The sequence below is a fragment of the Ananas comosus genome, linkage group 8 (assembly GCF_001540865.1).
Source record: "Ananas comosus cultivar F153 linkage group 8, ASM154086v1, whole genome shotgun sequence".
In the NCBI taxonomy this organism is placed as follows: domain Eukaryota; kingdom Viridiplantae; phylum Streptophyta; class Magnoliopsida; order Poales; family Bromeliaceae; genus Ananas; species Ananas comosus.
In genome coordinates, this window is record NC_033628.1 from 1,545,404 (window position 1) to 1,564,186 (window position 18,783).

Here is an 18,783-nt window from a genome sequence, read left to right on the forward strand (position 1 = left end):
CATTTTCAAACCAACCCGCACTTTGACCTGGTGACCTCCCTTCGCGCTAGAATCTATTGCGTGGACCCGGTGTACCGTGCGCACCCTTTCATTCCTAAAACCAATTATGAATGTTACATCAAAGTGAAGTATCTAATTTATTTCGTATAACTATTATGTTTACGCTTTTAAATGTTTTAGATTTTATGTATTAGAACTATATTTTAAAAAAAAAAATCAAACTTTATAATACTGCGACATAATTTACTTAAATATTTTAGAAGCAAATAATTTTTTAATAATTATTATAAAATTCAAATAGTATAAATCGTGCTTGAGTCGATTCGAACACTCATTCACAACTTTGCGCAGATATATAAAATTAATATAAGTCTAATCAAACGTGGCCAGTGGTGCACAAGGTGGCATCTTAGATACTTCCAGTACCCAATGAGAAACTGCCACGTGGCGGTAAGTAAAACCCCCGGAACTCCACCCCAGAACCACCCCCCCTCTCTCTCTCTCTCTCTCTCCCTATTTAAACCCCACTTCCTTTTCTCTCCATCCACGCGTTTAGTGGAAAGTCTCAGTATCGAAAACGACTTACTGTCTTGATGGAGTGCGACGCTAACGGAGTCGTGACGGATCCGTTAGGGTGGGCGGCGGCGGCGGCGGCGGCTGCGGAGAGTGGGAGCCACCTGGAGGAGGTGAAGCGAATGGTCGAGGAGTTCCGTGCGCCGGCGGTGACGCTGAAAGGAGTGGAATTGAAGATATCGCAGGTGGCGGCGGTGGCGATGGCGAAGGCGGTGGCGCCGGGGGTGAGGGTGGAGTTGGCGGAGGCGGCGAGAGGCGGAGTGGAGGCGAGCAGCGAGTGGGTGATGGAGAGCATGGCCCGGGGGACGGATAGTTATGGGGTCACCACCGGGTTCGGCGCGACCTCGCACCGGAGGACCAAGCAAGGCGGCGCGCTGCAGAAGGAGCTTATCAGGTACAGCTGATTAGTCAAATTATTATTTTTTATTTTCTCGCCAGCTTTGTAGGTAATTATAATTAGCCCGACTTTTTGATTTTTAAACATCAATTTTATAGAGGGCCAAAAAAAATACATTGGGCAGACAAAGAAATTAATGTCTACAGACAACGCATCAGCACATCTCATCTTGTGTTTTAATCAACACTATCCAATTATGAATGAAAGTTATTAACAACTTTTGGTAAAATATGGTGTATGAATATACATATGTATGAATATACGTACATATGCACGACAATAATATTTTTATTTTTTAAGAAATTAAAAAAATTTCTAACGGGTGACCAACTACCCACTCAACCCTAGAGGGCCCACATCATCCTAACCGCATATCTCTTAATTCAATGGCTAAAAATCTACAAGATATATATATACTAATAATAGGCATGAGAATGTTTAAATCTAAAGAAATATGAATATATAAAAGCTGATAATTTATTTCTCTACGCCCCAATCTTACTATTACCAGGGGATCCAACTCAGCCACCAACCAACTTATCATATTAGATTATCTATTTTTATTAATTTTCTCATCTAAATTGCCAGCTTTTAAAGATCCATGTTTTTTTAAATATGAGTATCTACATACCATCAGCTTGAGAACGAGGATTATCTTATATTCTGGAAGAGAGAGAGAGAGAGAGAAATATATATATATATATATATATATATATATATATATCTATATCTATCTATCTTAACTCGAAGATACGAAAATTTTCATGGTTCTGTAACCATNAGGAGTTCCGTGCGCCGACAGTGACGCTGAAAGGAGTGGAATTGAAGATATCGCAGGTGGCGGCGGTGGCGATGGCAAAGGCGGTGGCCCCGGGGGTGAGGGTGGAGTTGGCAGAGGCGGCGAGAGGCGGAGTGGAGGCGAGCAGCGAGTGGGTGATGGAGAGCATGGCCCGGGGGACGGATAGTTATGGGGTCACCACCGGATTTGGCGCGACCTCGCACCGGAGGACCAAACAAGGCGGCGCGCTGCAGAAGGAGCTCATTAGGTACAGCTGATCAGTCAGATTTTTATTCTTTTATTTTTTTGCCAGTTTTATAAGTATTTATAATTAGTGTGACTTTTTGTTTTTTAAACTTAAATTTTATAGAGGGCAAAAAAAGTAAATTGGGGCATGCAGACAAAGAAATTAATGTCTACAGACAACGCAGCAGTACATCTCATCTTGAGTTTAAATCAACACTATCCAATTATGAATGAAAGTTATTAAATAACTTTTGGTAAAATATGGTGTATGAATATACATATGCATGACAATAATATTTTTATTTTTTAACGGGTGACCAATATATATATATATATATATATATATATATATATATAAAGGGAGAGAGAAAGAGAGAGTAGGTCTTGTGTTCTTTTAGGAGCACGAATTCGATTACTATACACTTATGAATATAATTTTTTTTGTATTCATAAATTTTTGACCGTTAAATCTATTCTTTTAATCATGTTTATCTATTAGATCATACTATTCAATTAATCACCTACTCAATTCTAGTGGACCACTATCATTCTAACCGCATATCTCTTTATTCAATAGTCGAAAATATAAAGTATAAAGATGTCTAAATTTATAAGAGTATAATAATCCTATATATATATATATATATATATATATAAAATTAAGTTATTAATTTGCTCGATTTGTACTTTCTCTAAAGGTCAACCAGCCAAAACCGAACCGAAGAATGAGTTGCATGAGTAGGAAATACCGAAATAGCGAACGTCACGGACTCCAATAAGAGTACTCATTTTGTGCTTTTAGCTATATAGTCTTTTATAACAAAATAATATGTATATAACTAAGTTAATAGTCAAATAAGTCTGTATCTAAAGTTATTAGCATGTAGGCCTCATATAAATTGATCGGAATCAGTATTTTATCCGATATGAAAGTATTGAGAGTGTTACACATATATACAGTATATACTAGTGATTATAAAAAGTCGCATAAGATATATAACTAAGATACTAAAAGGAACAAATTTATCTATCAGGTCAGTATTAAAGGAGGTGGCTTCATGTGTTTTTTGGGGAGATGATAAAGGCAAAATCCGCATGAAAATTAAGAAGTATCAAATAATAATAATAATGGGAATTAAATGACAAATATAGATGTAAATGTCAACAATAAATAGTAAAAAAAAGAAAAAGAGAAGTGCAATTAATTGGAATAATTTCCTTACCTACATTGGTGGCACGTCATGGATCTTGTATCCATCCTTAATTTGTTCTTGTCCTTTTCCATGAGTTAGTCTTATGCATTTTTTGGAAATTTTTAAAAAGAATATATATATATATATATATAGAGAGAGAGAGAGAGAGAGAGAGCAGGACTGCTGCGCTCTCAGGAGCTGTTTTCGATAATGGAATTTTCGAATCGACGATCGGCTCCGTTAGACTTGATCTAGCGTATTTGAAGTTTCTAGAAAATAATTTTTGCGGTTTTTCGATATTATTTATCTAGCAATCGAAAGGATTCAAAATCAATAATTTTTAACGGCTGAAAATAAAAATCCTATAAAAAGTGGTGATATAGCACTAAAATTTTCTATCAGAAATATTGATCTTGTTGTAGATAGTATAAAGAATTTTGTATCAAAATTTTATCTGATTTAAATACTTCTACACCGTTAAACTTGAAAATAGCAGATATCAACCATTAAAAATTATTGATTTTGAATCTTTTCGATGACTAGGTAAATGATATCCAAAAATTGCAAAAATTATTTTCTAGAATTTCAAATACCCTAGATCAAGTCTAATGGAGTCGATCGTCGATTCGAAAATTCTATCATCGAAAACGGCTCAGGAGTACGGCCTGCTCCTAAGAGCACAGCAGCCCTGCTATATATATATATATATATATATATATATATATATATATATATATATATATATATATAGAGTGAGGCTACTATGCTTCTGGAAGTACGGAACACGGAACCTTCCGTGCTTTCAGGTAGTTTTTCATATTGTGACTTTCGAATCGTCGATCGGCTCCGTTAAACTTGATCTAGAGTATTTGAAGTATCTAGAAAATAAATTTTGCAATTTTTCGATATCATTTGCCTAGTGAACTAAGGGGCTCAAAATCAACGGCTGAAAATAAAAATCTTACAAAACGTGATAATATGACATTAAAATTTTAGATCAAAGATATTGACCTTGTTTTATATAGTATAAAGAATTTTCTATCAAAATTTCACGCGATTTGGATATTTCTACACCGTTAAACTTACAAACGGCTCACCACGCTCTTTAAAATTATTGATTTTGAGCCCTTTCGATCACTAGGCAAATGATATCGAAAAATCATAAAATTTATTTTCTAAGTACTTCAAATACTCTAGATCAAGTTTAACGGAGCCGATCGACGATTCGAAAGTCGCAACATCAAAAATGACATGAAAGCACGGAAGGCTCCGTAGTCCGTACTTCCAGAAGCATAGTAGCTTCACTCTATATATATATATATATATATATATATATATATATATATATATAACATTGAATATCTTTTGTGCCGACACTATGTAAAATAATATGAAATAACTATTTATCGCTGAAAGATTATGCTAATATCTTATTTATAATATTTATATTCGGGAAACTCCGCTCTCAGTTCTTTTCTTTTTTATTTTTTAATGGCATATTGCTCAACCTCTAATTTTTGCTTATTTAAATTATTCTTGTTAACTAGCTTATAAAAGTTTGATAGATTTTGCAGCTATGTTAGCTGTTAATTATTAATTATTTTTGATTTATTTACTGAAAGATTAATAAAATCAGTGGTGATTCAGTAAAATTTTTATTTTTAAAAAAATTTGAAGTGAAACAGGTATCAATAAATATATATATTTAGAGTTGATTGAGAGTGTTAATTTACAATTAGTCCCTACTTGAGGGACTCCCTGCATATTTTTACCTTAAAAAAAAAAGAAAAGAAAAGAAAAAGAGAATAGATCTACTACTACTACTACAGGGATATTATTATTTATATAAGTAGGATCTAATTGCAATCAAGCATGTAGCTGTACAAAATATGAATTTAATTAATATTTTATTACATGCTTACCAACACTTCGCAACAAATCTAATCTGTGTCATAATTTTATATTTATTTTTTTTTTTTAGAGATGAGTAGTGGTTGTGCTGATTTGTTAATACACCTGATTAAGAAAATTATTATCTATTAATGCAAGCTTTGACCCACTAATAATATGATTTAAGCTGGCCAATTTAATTTTTTTTTTCCTATTACAGATATTTTTTATATATGAATAAGAATAATTTTTTTTTAAAAAAAAATTTCGACTTTAAGTTAAGCTTTTTATGTTGTCTTTTACTTCTATATCCCATGTATTGATCATAGTTAGTTAATTTAGATTCGGCAAAAATTTGGTACGGTTCTAATACGCATAAAATTTATTTTCTAATTTTTAAATTTGTTAAAAAATTTGGCTTAAAAAACGGATTCAGTATAAAATATAAAATATAAGATATAAAATATAATAGAATCTATATTTAAATAAAAAAATTATAAGCTTTTTATTCAGATTTTTAATAATTCGTGAATTATTCGGTTGGCCTAAAAATTTGCGAATAATTTTATTTCTTTGGAAACAATTCGTAAACGGACTATTTAATTCAGATTTTCAATAATTCTAAAATTAACTAGCAAAGGTATTGATGGCTATGCTTGTTTGTTCTAAAATTAAAAATAAAAAAAGAAGAAAAAATTGCTTAACAATATTTTCTTAATTTTCAGATAATTTTAATAAAGAATTAAGTGCCAAGGTGATTCACAATTTCATGTGAATAGTAGGGGCTGATAAGCTATTACATGGTCTCAATCATGCATATGTGTGTGAACGTTTAGGACTTTCACAAGAACTTTAATAACTGTTCCATTCAATGATTGGAATAGTNATATAGAGTTGATTGAGAGTGTTAATTTACAATTAGTCCCTACTTGAGGGACTCCCTGCATATTTTTACCTTAAAAAAAAAAAAGGAAAAGAAAAAGAGAATAGATCTACTACTACTACGGGGATATTATTATTTATATAAGTAGGATCTAATTGCAATCAAGCATGTAGCTGTACAAAATATGGATTTAATTAATATTTTATTACATGCTCACCAACACTTCGCAACAAATCTAATCTGTGTCATAATTTTATATTTATTTTTTTTTTAGAGATGAGTAGTGGTTGTGCTGATTCGTTAATACACCTGATTAAGAAAATTATTATCTATTAATGCAAGCTTTGACCCACTAATAATATGATTTAAGCTGGCCAATTTATTTTTTTTTTCTATTACAGATATTTTTATATATGAATAAGAATTATTTTTTAAAAAAATAATTTCGACTTTAAGTTAAGCTTTTTATGTTGTCTTTTACTTCTGTATCCCATGTATTGATCATAGTTTAGTTAATTCAAATTCGGCAAAAATTCGGTACGGGTATAATACGCATAAAATTTATTTTCTAATTTCTAAATTCGTTGAAAAATTCGGCCTAAAAAACAGATTCAGTATAAAATATAAAATATAAGATAATTTATATTTAAACATAAAAATTATAATTTTTTTTATTTAAATTTTTAATAATTCACGAATAATTTGCGAATAATTCAGTTGGCCCAAAATTTGCGAATAATTTCATTTCTTTGGAAACAATTCATAAACGAACTATTTAATTCGAATTTTCAATAATTCATGAATTAACTAACAAAGGTATTGAGGCTCCGCTTGTTTGTTCTAAAATTAAAAATAAAAAAAAGAAAAAATTGCTTAAAAATATTTTCTTAATTTTCAGATAATTTTAATAAAGAATTAAGTGTCAAGGTGATTCACAATTTCATGTGAATAGTAGGGGTTGATAAGCTATTACATGGTCTCAATCATGCATGTGTGTGAACGTTTAGGACTTTCACAAGAACTTTAATAACTGTTCCATTCAATGATTGGAATAGTAAATATTTGTGATTCTCATATTTTTATTTTAATATGATAATGATATACATAACTAATCCAGAGAATTTTTGTTTTTGTTTTTGTTTTGTTTTTTTTGTTTTTTTTTTTGGTAGATTCCTCAATGCCGGAATCTTCGGTTCGGGCCCGAAGTCCGAGCAAACTTTGCCGGCCTCAGCCACGCGGGCGGCGATGCTGGTCAGGATCAACACACTCCTGCAGGGCTACTCCGGGATCCGCTTCGAGATCCTCGAGGCGATCGCCGCCTTCCTTAACTCCCACATCACCCCCTGCCTCCCCCTCCGCGGCACCATCACCGCCTCCGGCGACCTCGTCCCCCTATCCTACATTGCCGGCCTCCTCACCGGCCGGCCCAATTCTATCGCCGTCGGCCCCGACGGCCGATCACTCGACGCCTCCGAGGCCTTCCGCCTGGCGGGCATCATGCAGGGCTTCTTCGATCTGCAGCCGAAGGAAGGCCTCGCACTCGTGAACGGCACGGCTGTCGGCTCTGGCCTGGCCTCGATCGTGCTTTACGAAGCCAACATCCTCGCCGTCCTGTCGGAGGTGCTTTCGGCGATATTCTGCGAAGTGATGCAGGGTAAGCCGGAGTTCACCGACCATCTGACTCACAAGCTGAAGCACCACCCGGGCCAGATCGAGGCTGCCGCGATCATGGAGCACATTCTTGACGGCAGCTCGTACATGAAGGCTGCGAAGAAGCTCCATGAGCTCGACCCGCTCCAGAAGCCAAAGCAGGACCGCTACGCCCTCCGCACGTCGCCGCAGTGGCTCGGGCCCCAGATTGAGGTCATTCGGGCTGCCACCAAGTCGATCGAGAGGGAGATCAATTCGGTGAACGACAACCCCCTCATCGATGTCTCGCGGAACAAAGCGTTGCACGGAGGGAACTTCCAAGGGACGCCAATCGGCGTTTCGATGGACAACACCCGCCTGGCGATAGCCGCGATCGGAAAATTGATGTTCGCGCAGTTTTCGGAGCTCGTCAATGATTTCTACAACAATGGTTTGCCTTCGAACCTCTCCGGCGGGCGAAACCCGAGCTTGGATTACGGGTTCAAGGGAGCGGAGATCGCGATGGCGGCATACTGTTCGGAGCTCCAGTTTCTTGCAAACCCGGTGACAAACCACGTCCAGAGCGCGGAGCAGCACAACCAGGACGTGAACTCGCTCGGCTTGATCTCTTCGCGCAAGACCGCGGAGGCAGTGGAGATCCTGAAGCTCATGTCGTCGACCTACCTGATCGCGCTGTGCCAGGCGATCGACCTAAGGCATTTGGAGGAGAATCTGATGCACGCGGTGAAAAATGCAGTGAGCCAGGTCGCGAAGAGGGTCCTGACGATGGACACCGCAGGCGAGCTCCACCCTGCGAGGTTCTGCGTAAAGGATCTGATCAAAGTTGTCGACTGTGAAGCGGCTTTCAGCTATGCTGATGATCCGTGCAGCCCGTCTTACCTGTTGATGCAGAAACTCCGCCAGGTGCTCGTCGAGCACGCGCTCAAGAACGGCGAGAAGGAGAAGAATTCGAACTCTTCAATCTTCCAGAAGATCACCGCCTTCGAGGAGGAGCTGAAGGCGAATTTGCCGAAGGAAGTGGACGCTGCAAGGGTTGCATTTGAGACGGGGAGTTCAGCGATTCCGAATAGGGTTAAGGAATGCCGGTCGTATCCGCTCTACAGGTTCATAAGAGAGGAGCTCGGGACGGAGTACCTGACCGGCGAGAGGGTGCGGTCGCCAGGCGAGGAGTGCGATAAGGTTTTCGCGGCGATCAACGGCGGGTTGTTGATTGATCCTCTTCTTGAGTGCTTGAAGGATTGGGATGGTGCTCCCCTCCCCATATGCTAGAGAGACAAAGCCCAAGTATGAATCAGTAAAAAGAGGCAATAGCTATGGTGGATTTTAATTACTTTTTTTTTTTTGGTATTTTGGGGATGTATTCTAATGACTTATGTAATTCAAGTTCAAGGGCAAATGAAGTACATAACCAGATGGCTTGTCGAATTTATTCCCAGACAAGATAGAGTTTTCATTGCCTTTTTTGTTTGCTTAAAAGAATATAAGCAGTATGTAGAAAAAATTGGTTACAAATTGCATATGTTTATGCAGCAGAAGCAGAAGCAAGACGATCAGTAAGTTCAGAATCTGAATGAACAAATGAAGAAATACTCTCAAATATAGAATTCGAAATAACCTAACAATGTGAATCAGAAGTTGTATGACAAAACAGTGGTGACAAAAACAGAAACAATACTTTGAAATTTGGTTGCGAATGGAAAGGATGCTAAACAATGAAACACACTATCATAATCAGGATTTTGCATGTAGGCGTAAGGGAGATCCATTCTCTTTCTCCTGTCCTAACTGCTATTTCATACATGGTTGTGTGGTTAATGGTGAAAACTCGAAAGTAACCGCAAATAGTCATCTTCGTGCGGTCAATAGAAAACATTTGAGTCTTTACAACCGAGGCTGTTGGAAATTTCGATAATCTCACAATAACAAATCTTTAGATCTCCCGGAAGTAGAAAAAGGGTTCAATGCCAAGGAGGTAGAGCAGGGTCGGAGATCTATATGAAGTCATTTTACACCACACAAAGCAACTCCTGTTACCCATTTCTTAGCATACTTAAATGCCCCACCCCTTCTTCATGGGACTCCTGAGAAAAAAAATGAAAAGATAGAAAAATCAGCAGGATAATAACTGATAGAGTAGAACTAAGTGCTCGGACTAGCCGGCAGATTCTTCTTCGAATTAATTGGTCTGCTTAGAAAACTACAAGTCGAAAATACTGCGAAGCAATATAGAAAACTCGCTTACAAACAAATAATAAGTTTCACTATTAACAAAACCATGCATCAACTAGGTACAGATGTTCCAGTTTTTCCCTTGACTAAATCTTACTAGAAAGACTATCAAAATTCATATACAAAGACATCTCATAATGTGTCAAGTAGCTGGGACCCTCAATACAGATATTTTCACTCAAGTGGCTCATGGATCTAGAATCCTCATGAATAAATGCTGTATCATGCTCATTTATTTATCATCTAACCACCGCCTCTCAATTCCCAGTACTCCTTTTGATGTGAAGTCTAACCAAAAAAATTCAGCTTTACTTGGGAGGACAAATAGAATGCAAGTTGTTTCAATAGCACACAAGTATGTAACTAAAAGATAAGGGCATACTCTTTTAGAGTCTAGATTGAAACAGAGTAGATGCCAAGTATGTGATAGCTTTCATCCATCTGCAAATGATGCAAGGAACACATAACCGATCCAGCATTTATTAGACTCACTATTTTCTTTAATGGATTCATAATGGTCTTATCAGATTGGCTCAACTAGAAGAACATGGAGGAGCAAAAGATATTGGTAAAGCGTATTTCAAACCCTTCATTTCTGATCTCGTCCCTTCATTTGTATCAGTGGTGAGATCTTAGGAGAAAGTTTGATCTGCTCTGTTTATTCCACAAAAGATTTGTAATCATCCAATCAACCATCGCTACCAAGCACATGTATGTATTAACAGCGCTTTCTCTCTGCTCTTTTCTACTTTAAGTAACTACAACCCTTGATATGATCTACCTAACCCGATACATGGGGTTGATTACAAACCAATCCCATATGGGATCACCAGTATACAGAAACTTTCTCCTATCTTAGAGGTCTGGTCTGAAAGCTTAATTCTGATTGACTTTTATTCAAGAATACTGAAAATATGAAAGACGACTCCATAAAACAGATGAATAAGAATGATGAAAGCTATTCTGAAGATGGGATAGAAGACATCTTCACACATATAAACTACTCAACTTGGTGCTTAGTAGCCTTCGGGATCGATAAGAGCAGATCAACCTAACAAAATCCTTCCTATTGACTAATGTTAGTGAGCCAAAAAAAAAGGATGCTAAATTGTCCATCTACCAAACATAGGTAAGTCGAGAGAAGTAAATCCTACTTTGCCATTCAACTTCAGAAAAGCTAAAGAAAGGTTTCAAGCATATTTTGGCACTCTTCGCTTAGAGGCTAGATAAAGTGGAGCTTAAGCTAGGGTCTTTGTTACAAAAGTTAAAGGCAAGCATACAGCATGAAGTTAACTACAAAAAAAACTGCGAAGAATTTTCCCCCCAAGACACTGAGTGCTAACAAATTAGTCATTTGCCAAAATGCTGACAAAGCAGCCCCTATAATGTCAACCATCTTTGCTGAAGTCTTTCCAGAAAGGCATGCAACTCTCAAACTACTACCACTATAACACAATAATGCTGTGAAAATAAATGTCAAAATTGTCATCAGTTTCCCTACTCCACAGCTTTAACATCGCAAGAATCAAGGTGGTTTATAAAAGGGACTCTTTGTAAGCTGTGGTGCTTAAACAACAAGGATAGAGGGGATCACAGAACACTTCATATGTTTGTCTCGACAGTCTCGTTATAGTGTTCTTTATTTCTTCTACAATCCATAATAAGCTACTTTACATGGCTTCTTAGTAGGATTAGGGCACATTTAAAGCAACTGATCTAGCAACAGAGTCGCAATAACGGAAAGTGAAAAACACTGAATAATTTTGATTTTGCTATGAAACTTCAAACAGACCTAAACCCCCCAATACTGAAAGAACTGGAAGAAAGAAATTAGAATATTAAAGGTTGCGTGAACAAGGAAATAATGATTAAAAAGCAAATAATGCACAAGTACCACGCAAAGAAATTCTGTCTCTTTTCTGTTATTCAAAAGGAACTGCATCACAGATTCAGCAAATTAGCGCACACTTGTACAAAACTTCACTAACCCCCGTTGGTCGAACCTTTTCTCACTTGTTCTTCTCCCTGGACTGACTTCCGCAAGCAAATGATGCACAGCTATGAGTACATAACATGAACCAGAAAATAAGAAATTTGAAAGATATATAGGCCTATAGGGAGGAAATCAAAAGGGAAAACTCTGTATACATATCCCTGCAGAGTAAAAAAGTTTCAAAATTGTCTCTCAGAAGCTTCAATTAGTAAATACTTCCCTCTAAATGTTCAAGATTTGCACATTTATACCTTTCTGTGTGTTGACTGGTTGAAGTCAGCTTTTTAGTCCTGTTAAATTGACCATTTGATCCTTAAGCAAATATCTTTTTAAATACTTTTACCATTATTTTTCATTTCTAATGTCTCTATGCAATGTCTCATGTTATTCTACATAAACCCTACATCCTAAACCTATAAAAAGAAAATGTTATAAAAAACAAATCTTTACCATCATAAGCGTTTTAACAGAGAAAAAAAATTAGCTGCAACATTGCGAACTTTTAAAAAATTAATGGGATATATTCGACAACTAAAACTTCACATCAGCAAATCTCCAATTTCCAAACTTTGCAGCGATGTATATACACACATGTTCCAAATTAAATAAAACAGGAAGAAGTAGTGAGCGATTGGGAACACGAGTACACGACGATTACAAATTTGGATCGAAGGAAGCGGCTCTAGTGCGCCTTGCTCCGCTGGGGCTGCTGCGACTGCGTCTGCCGATCGGTGGCCAATCGGTAAATCCAGTACGCCTGATCACCATGGGAGGAGATTAGAGAAGAAGATGAAGAGGAAGGGGCGGAGTAGGGTTAGCGTTTAGGGTTAGGGTTAGGGTTAGGAGTTGGGGGGAGGGTGCGGCGTACCAAGGCGAGGACGTGAGCGGCGATGAGGACGACGACGAGGAGGGGGACGACGTCGAGGAACCAGGGGCGAGGGATCGGATGTGGATCCCGCGCCATTAATTGGATGCGAAGTGAGGACGAGGACGAGGACGAGGACGGGGACGACGACGAAGGGTTTCCACTTTCCACTCCCGAGGGATGGTTTATAGTCGCGGTGAACCAGGTTCACCACGTCAGCACCTTTCATTTTCAGTCACCTGTAACAACCTAACCAACCATCCAACCCACCCACTATATAATTATTAATAATATCTAAAAAAATATTTTAAAAAAAAATTACAGAATTAAAAATCTATCATCTATCACCTGTACGGTACATATCGATTCTAAATTTAAAGAATCCGGTGCGCCGGGTGCATGAAAAATCTGCACCGCAGGTTCCAACGGGTTAGTTATGATTTTTTTTTTTTTTTTACGCGCGCGGAACCGGACTCGTCGAACCGCAAAAAATTTAACCGGGCCCTCGATCCCGATCCGTACGTGAAATATTCCGGAATGCCAACGAAAACCCGCAACCAACCTCACCCCCAACCCGATCGAGCCATTTGGTTTGGTGGGCGACGATGACATTTCCGCATCCCTACACCCACCCCCTCTCTATAAATATCTAATCCCAAAAAAGTGTCCCTCCCACCTCCCTCTTCACACTCGCCCCCTACCTCACTCTCAGATCCCCCGATCTCTCTCTCTCTCTCTATCGATCGACCTCGCCGAAGCTCGGCAATGGCGTACGAGGGCATTCTCTTGGGGATGGGGAACCCCCTCCTTGACATCTCCGCCGTCGTCGACGAGGAGTTCCTCAACAAGTAATTGCCTCGATCTCCTCTTTCTGATTCCTCTTCTTTCTTTTTTGTATATTTTAGGTTTGATTTCGTTCCCTAGAGGTTTAGATCTCGTTATCATGGCCCGATCTCGGTAGATTCAGCTGTGGATTTGAATGCATCGTTTGATTTCTTCTTGTGCGTGTTCTCTTCGTGCGTATTGGATGTTAGTAGGGGTATTTAGCAGATCTTATTCGTAGATCTACGTTGGTGATGGGTTTCCTTGTTCTTTTAGTATTTTGTAGAGTCGTTTATCCCTAGTTTGTTACTGTGCGTTGCATAGAATCGCTTGATGTTTCGCCTAGAGATGGAGTGGAGTGTTGATGGAAGAGGGATGTTTGTTGGGAGGTTTTAGGCTGTTGTCAGGTTGCAACGTTGTCAGATCAGGTTAGATTTTGACTTAGGGTAATTAACATATCTATTTTGCCTACGTTTCTCTTTTGTTGCTGATATCATGGCAGTGAATTTGGTATCTTATTAGATGCTTCTCTACACTCGGTTTTTCCCCTTTTCTTTGTCCAGAAAGGTTTTTCGAAGATTACGATTCTTTGATTACTTAATCACTTAGATTTACAGTAGAAATGGTGCCTGAGTTAATCGTCTAACAGAGTTCTCTAACCATTCTATTAAATCTTCGGTAGTCATGGAAGCCACTTTAGTGTGGGTGTAGTTGCTTTTGTATGGATCATAAGCTGCAATTAGTCATGATCATCTCTGAGTAATATGTGGGCTTCTTAATTTTGCCATATTTGTGGCTCACTACGTGGACTGCTTGATTATTTTTTGTAAAATTGCAGCCTTTTTATATATAAAATTGCATAGACTGACTTCTCCAGAATGTGACATTCCAATTTGTCTTCCCATTCCTTTCACTAATTCCCTCTTTCTTGTGAACTCAATCTTCTTCCTCTCAGTTGGTGTTGTATGTACAAATTGTTGTAATATTGCATAATTTCTGTCAATCCAGATATTCGATATGTACTAGTATCTTGATATTTGCATAGCTACAGAGAAAGGTTAGGATATTGTTGGTCAGGTCATTATGGGTCTTATTTGTTTCGTCTTTCCTCAGATATGATCTCAAGCCGAACAACGCAATTCTAGCGGAGGAGAAGCATTTGCCAATGTAAGTTTTAGTATGAAATGGGTTCTTTTTGTTACTTTTACTTTTCTGAAGTACCAACTACCAATCTCTCGTCTGAAAACAAAGAGAAGTAGAATTCTTTCTTTATGTAGTCACCTCTAAGCTTAGGTGTTAGACTTTGTCCTTCAGACTGAGCATGTAACTATGCCATCTTCTCTATGTATTAGCATGATTTCTTGAAAATAACTTAAATTGCCGGTTCTGTTCTGACAGATCTAATTAACTTTATGACTGACATTATTCCAGGTATGATGAATTAGCCACGAAGTATAGTGTTGAATACATCGCAGGGGGTAATACTTCTACAATTAATTCTTTTAGTCTTAGTTCATTCATAGTGAAATCTTATCTAATTTCATATGCTATGGTTCTTTTGTATGTTTCTAATATGAACAGGAGCCACTCAAAATTCAATCAGAGTTGCTCAGGTATTCTTTACTTAATGTCGGTAGGATTATAATGTTGATAGTGTGCCAATGATCAATGTAACTTATCCTTTATATCTTTTCTAGTGGATGCTTCAAATTCCCGGTGCTACGAGTTATATCGGCTGCATTGGAAAAGACAAGTTTGGAGAGGAGATGAAAAAAAACTCTAAAGCTGCAGGTGTCAATGTAAGTAGATGTTTTACTTTTGCTAAAATCTTCTTAGATGCTATCCTTTGCATTAATTAACCCATGGCAACCAAGTTCATTTTTGTACTGGTCAATAATTAGGTTCACTATTATGAAGATGAGAATGCTCCAACTGGTACATGCGCTGTCTGTGTTGTTGATGGTGAAAGGTCTGTATTTTTTCTGGGTTGTTGTACCAATACCAACTATTTTTTCTTCTTTGTTTTTTCACACTGCTGATAATTATTTGAATGCCATTTTCATCATTTTTCCTTGGTTGATATTTTACCGGATTATTGCACTGGGATCTTTCATAAATATATGGTTTTGAATTGGAGCTAATGGCAACAAAACCTCCATTATCGGTGATTACTAGTGCTGATGATGTAAAATGCCTGTTTGGTTCGTCTTTTGAATCCATTAAAATTGTAGACTTTGGATAGGATGATATTATTAGAGCTTCCATTGACTTACTTCTGATTATAAGTTGTCAGATGTCCCAGAAATCTAGAATGCACAGCTGACATATTTAATATGTTCACTATTGCTTGGTTGTAGTTAACGCCATTGTCCCTATCATAAATAAACAGGTCTCTCGTGGCGAACTTGTCTGCAGCAAACTGCTATAAATCTGACCATTTGAAGAGACCAGAGAACTGGGCACTCGGTATTTTATTCATGCTTGATGGAAATTTTTAAATTTTAACTGCTTAGATAGTCAGTCGAAGTTGTTCTATTATTTTAAAATTTTCGCTACATCTAAGCTTCGCAGTCCGTATGTTAGTTAAAGCCATAAAAGTGGCTGTGGTCCTTTTTGTTATTTTATTATGCTATATAAGTAACGTATTAATTTGGTGGCAGTTGAGAAGGCAAAGTATATTTATATTGCCGGCTTTTTCTTAACTGTTTCGCCGGATTCTATTCAACTGGTAGCTGAGCATGCTGCTGCAAATTACAAGGTACAAGCAACTGGAGGCTTCAAAAACTTTGCTTCTGTGGGTAGTGGAATAACACTGATCAAAGTATGATTTTCTTGCAGGTATTTATGATGAATCTTTCTGCTCCTTTTATCTGCGAGTTCTTTCGTGATGCCCAGGAGAAAGTTCTACCGTAAGTGTTGGACTCTTCCTTTCTTTCTTAATTGGAACTAAATTTGAGCATATATTCTATGCAAATATGAAGTTTGGGAGTGTAGGCATAGGAAGTCATCCTCTTTTCCTATTTCTTTACAGAATTTTTTATGTACATTTATTAATGTGCAGCTATGTAGACTATCTTTTTGGGAATGAAACGGAGGCGAGGACCTTTGCGAAAGTCCGTGGGTGGGAGGTAATAGTCTTTCAGTTTCTGCTGTACTGACTTGTTATTGGACATGTTGCTGATTGATTACAATTAATATGTAGACTGAGAATGTTGAGGAGATTGCTCTTAAGATATCAGCCTTGCCTAAGGCATCAGGAACACACAAGAGGATTACTGTGATCACCCAAGGAAGTGATCCAGTAGTTGTTGCTGATGGTGGGAAGGTTAGTTTTCTTGTTGATCATATGACATTTCTGTTTATAATTTGATGTCTAGCCCATCATTTGTCTCTGCACAGAAGCTAAGGTCCAGGAGTTGCATGTATACTAAGTTTTATCATTTTCCTGTATCTGTAAACAAGGAATAATGTGGAAGAAGTTTTATATTACTGATTCTATTATTTATAGTTCTTTTTGGCTTTTTAGTTGGAGCCATTGGTAGATTATGCTTTAAATTTCAAGTTGTAGCTACTTTCAAGGCTCGATCAAAATTCAAGTGACGTTGACCTTACCATTTTATAGTAGGGACTGCCTCTGTTTTCCATATGCCAACTTTTCCTTAACTACCTTAATCTATATATACATTAGCGCTTTGCCTCTTTCTTGATTATAGAGAAAGTTAGGAAATAAAGTCCTAGTTGCATCGGTTATAACGTACTCACAGTGAGGTGAGGCCTACCTTTGGCATCGATAAGAGCATTTCTCAGACATTCATGATGCACATTCAATGGACCTTGTTCTTTCTGGTGATCTCCTTATAATGTCCTTTTATTTCTCAAATCGTGATGCATGATGCTGGCATTCTTGCTCACCGAAGTTCCTTTTGTTGGTTGACTTTGTTCTGCAGTATTGTTTGCCTATTTTTTTCATAAGATTTTCTATCGTTAACTGGTAAATCACGTTAAATATAAGACAAGAAACTCAGTCCATTCGATATGTACCTGCTCTTTTGATGCCATAGTATGCAGAGCATTTAGTTTATATTAATTTTCTGATGTTAATTCTTTCTTACTAAACCTTTTTCATAGGTTAAAACATTCCCTGTGGCCCTTTTGCCCAAGGAGAAGCTGGTTGATACTAACGGCGCAGGTACTTTCTGAATTTTTAGATGCATAAACTCCCTATATTAGTTTTCACTACTATAGTTCTTTTTTTTTTTTTCCAAATAATATTGAATAATTCTTTCGAAAACTATCTCTTATGTCTGAGAGGGGTACTTTTCTTCAAAGCTTCAGCTCTTTTTGGCTTGTTTTCTAAGTAGCAGTTTGTCATCATATATCGGGACTCAAGTTTCGATGAATTTGTGTTGTCGTCATATGTTATTCTTTTATGTTTGTTTCTGAAGTACAGTTCTCTTTGGTTTCTGAAATTTCATTTGATTTGCTATCAACTATTTCTAACTAAAGCATGTTTTTTAGGTGATGCATTTGTTGGAGGATTCCTTTCTCAACTGGTTCAGGAGAAGAGCATAGCTGACTGCGTCCGTGCTGGTAATTACGCGGCAAATGTCATAATCCAACGATCCGGTTGCACGTACCCGGAGAAACCCGATTTTAACTAAATCATTTAAACAGTACTTAGAGGGGGATAAATCTGAGGCAACTTATCCATGGTAGTTTTTCTGAGTCTTTTCCCACTGGAACCGTTATACTTCTTTTCCATAAAGCCATATAAATGGCTCCATCCTCTTTATCTTTGGCTGTCACCATTTTTCTCCTAAAGCGAATGTTTCTCAAATTGTAGGGTAATTACGCCGCTGTATTCTTATCTCTGTACCAAATTGGATTTTCATATTTATTTGCTTGCCCTTTTGATTGAGCATAAGAGGTGGAATCTTTGCATTCAATAGATGGCTGTAGTTTTTTGTTTCTATTTTATGGGTTCTCTCTTTGAAATTGAGATTCTAGATGATCCAACTGATATGACACCGAATTTTAGTTGTAGTTTGCATTTGTCGGATACATGACGGTAAATTTGATGCCAGATCTGAATTTGAGATGGTGATTCACAGATTTTTGATAGAATCCTCGTCCTTCTTGTTACTTCCGCTGCACTTGAAATTGCAAGAGCCAAAAATTGTATTTGTGGCAAGTGTTCGCTCCTTCGCTGCACTATTAAAGAAGAGACAATAAAATAAGGGACGGATTAATACCAGTGTAAGAAA

The 18,783-nt window shown here is 37.4% G+C and overlaps 3 protein-coding genes across 12 annotated transcripts; 2 read left to right on the forward strand and 1 right to left on the reverse strand.

Moving 5' to 3' along the window:
* On the forward strand, positions 564 to 9,039 carry LOC109713835 (phenylalanine ammonia-lyase-like). Of its 2 annotated transcripts, XM_020238065.1 has the most exons (3): positions 564 to 704; positions 1,754 to 2,016; positions 7,130 to 9,039. In XM_020238065.1, exons 1-3 carry the CDS (start codon positions 594 to 596, stop codon positions 8,877 to 8,879), a joined length of 2,124 nt encoding a protein of 707 aa, XP_020093654.1. In that variant the 5' UTR covers positions 564 to 593; the 3' UTR covers positions 8,880 to 9,039. The 2 variants fall into 2 exon arrangements, with proteins under 2 accessions (XP_020093654.1, XP_020093655.1); XM_020238066.1 differs by lacking the exon at positions 1,754 to 2,016 and having other exon boundaries at positions 564 to 967.
* On the reverse strand, positions 9,178 to 12,863 carry LOC109713836. Of its 9 annotated transcripts, none has more exons than XR_002217186.1 (4): positions 12,701 to 12,863; positions 12,491 to 12,589; positions 11,843 to 11,897; positions 9,178 to 9,691 (listed from the first exon to the last, which is right to left on the reverse strand). XR_002217186.1 is itself a non-coding variant. In XM_020238069.1 (3 exons), exons 1-2 carry the CDS (start codon positions 12,794 to 12,796, stop codon positions 12,515 to 12,517), a joined length of 171 nt encoding a protein of 56 aa, XP_020093658.1. In that variant the 5' UTR covers positions 12,797 to 12,863; the 3' UTR covers positions 9,178 to 9,691; positions 12,491 to 12,514. The 9 variants fall into 9 exon arrangements, 3 of the variants coding, with proteins under 3 accessions (XP_020093658.1, XP_020093659.1, XP_020093657.1); XR_002217185.1 differs by having other exon boundaries at positions 11,828 to 11,897; XR_002217183.1 differs by having other exon boundaries at positions 11,734 to 11,897.
* LOC109714256 (adenosine kinase 2-like) lies at positions 13,351 to 18,429 on the forward strand. Its single transcript, XM_020238797.1, has 13 exons — positions 13,351 to 13,545; positions 14,633 to 14,686; positions 14,951 to 14,997; positions 15,101 to 15,132; positions 15,217 to 15,318; positions 15,421 to 15,488; positions 15,909 to 15,985; positions 16,180 to 16,277; positions 16,358 to 16,428; positions 16,581 to 16,647; positions 16,722 to 16,844; positions 17,648 to 17,708; positions 18,038 to 18,429. Exons 1-13 carry the CDS (start codon positions 13,463 to 13,465, stop codon positions 18,178 to 18,180), a joined length of 1,026 nt encoding a protein of 341 aa, XP_020094386.1. The 5' UTR covers positions 13,351 to 13,462; the 3' UTR covers positions 18,181 to 18,429.

Bases quoted from the DNA above. Each gene is read 5' to 3' on its own strand.
- LOC109713836 (XM_020238069.1), bottom strand. From the start codon at position 12,796: ATGGCGCGGGATCCACATCCGATCCCTCGCCCCTGGTTCCTCGACGTC. The intron at 12,590-12,700 runs GTACGCCGCACC...CATGGTGATCAG, and splicing joins CCGCTCACGTCCTCGCCTTG to GCGTACTGGATTTACCGATT.
- LOC109714256 (XM_020238797.1), top strand. From the start codon at position 13,463: ATGGCGTACGAGGGCATTCTCTTGGGGATGGGGAACCCCCTCCTTGAC. The intron at 14,687-14,950 runs GTAAGTTTTAGT...ACATTATTCCAG, and splicing joins GAGGAGAAGCATTTGCCAAT to GTATGATGAATTAGCCACGA. The intron at 15,133-15,216 runs GTATTCTTTACT...TATCTTTTCTAG, and splicing joins ATTCAATCAGAGTTGCTCAG to TGGATGCTTCAAATTCCCGG.
- LOC109713835 (XM_020238066.1), top strand. From the start codon at position 594: ATGGAGTGCGACGCTAACGGAGTCGTGACGGATCCGTTAGGGTGGGCG. The intron at 968-7,129 runs GTACAGCTGATT...TTTTTTTGGTAG, and splicing joins CTGCAGAAGGAGCTTATCAG to ATTCCTCAATGCCGGAATCT.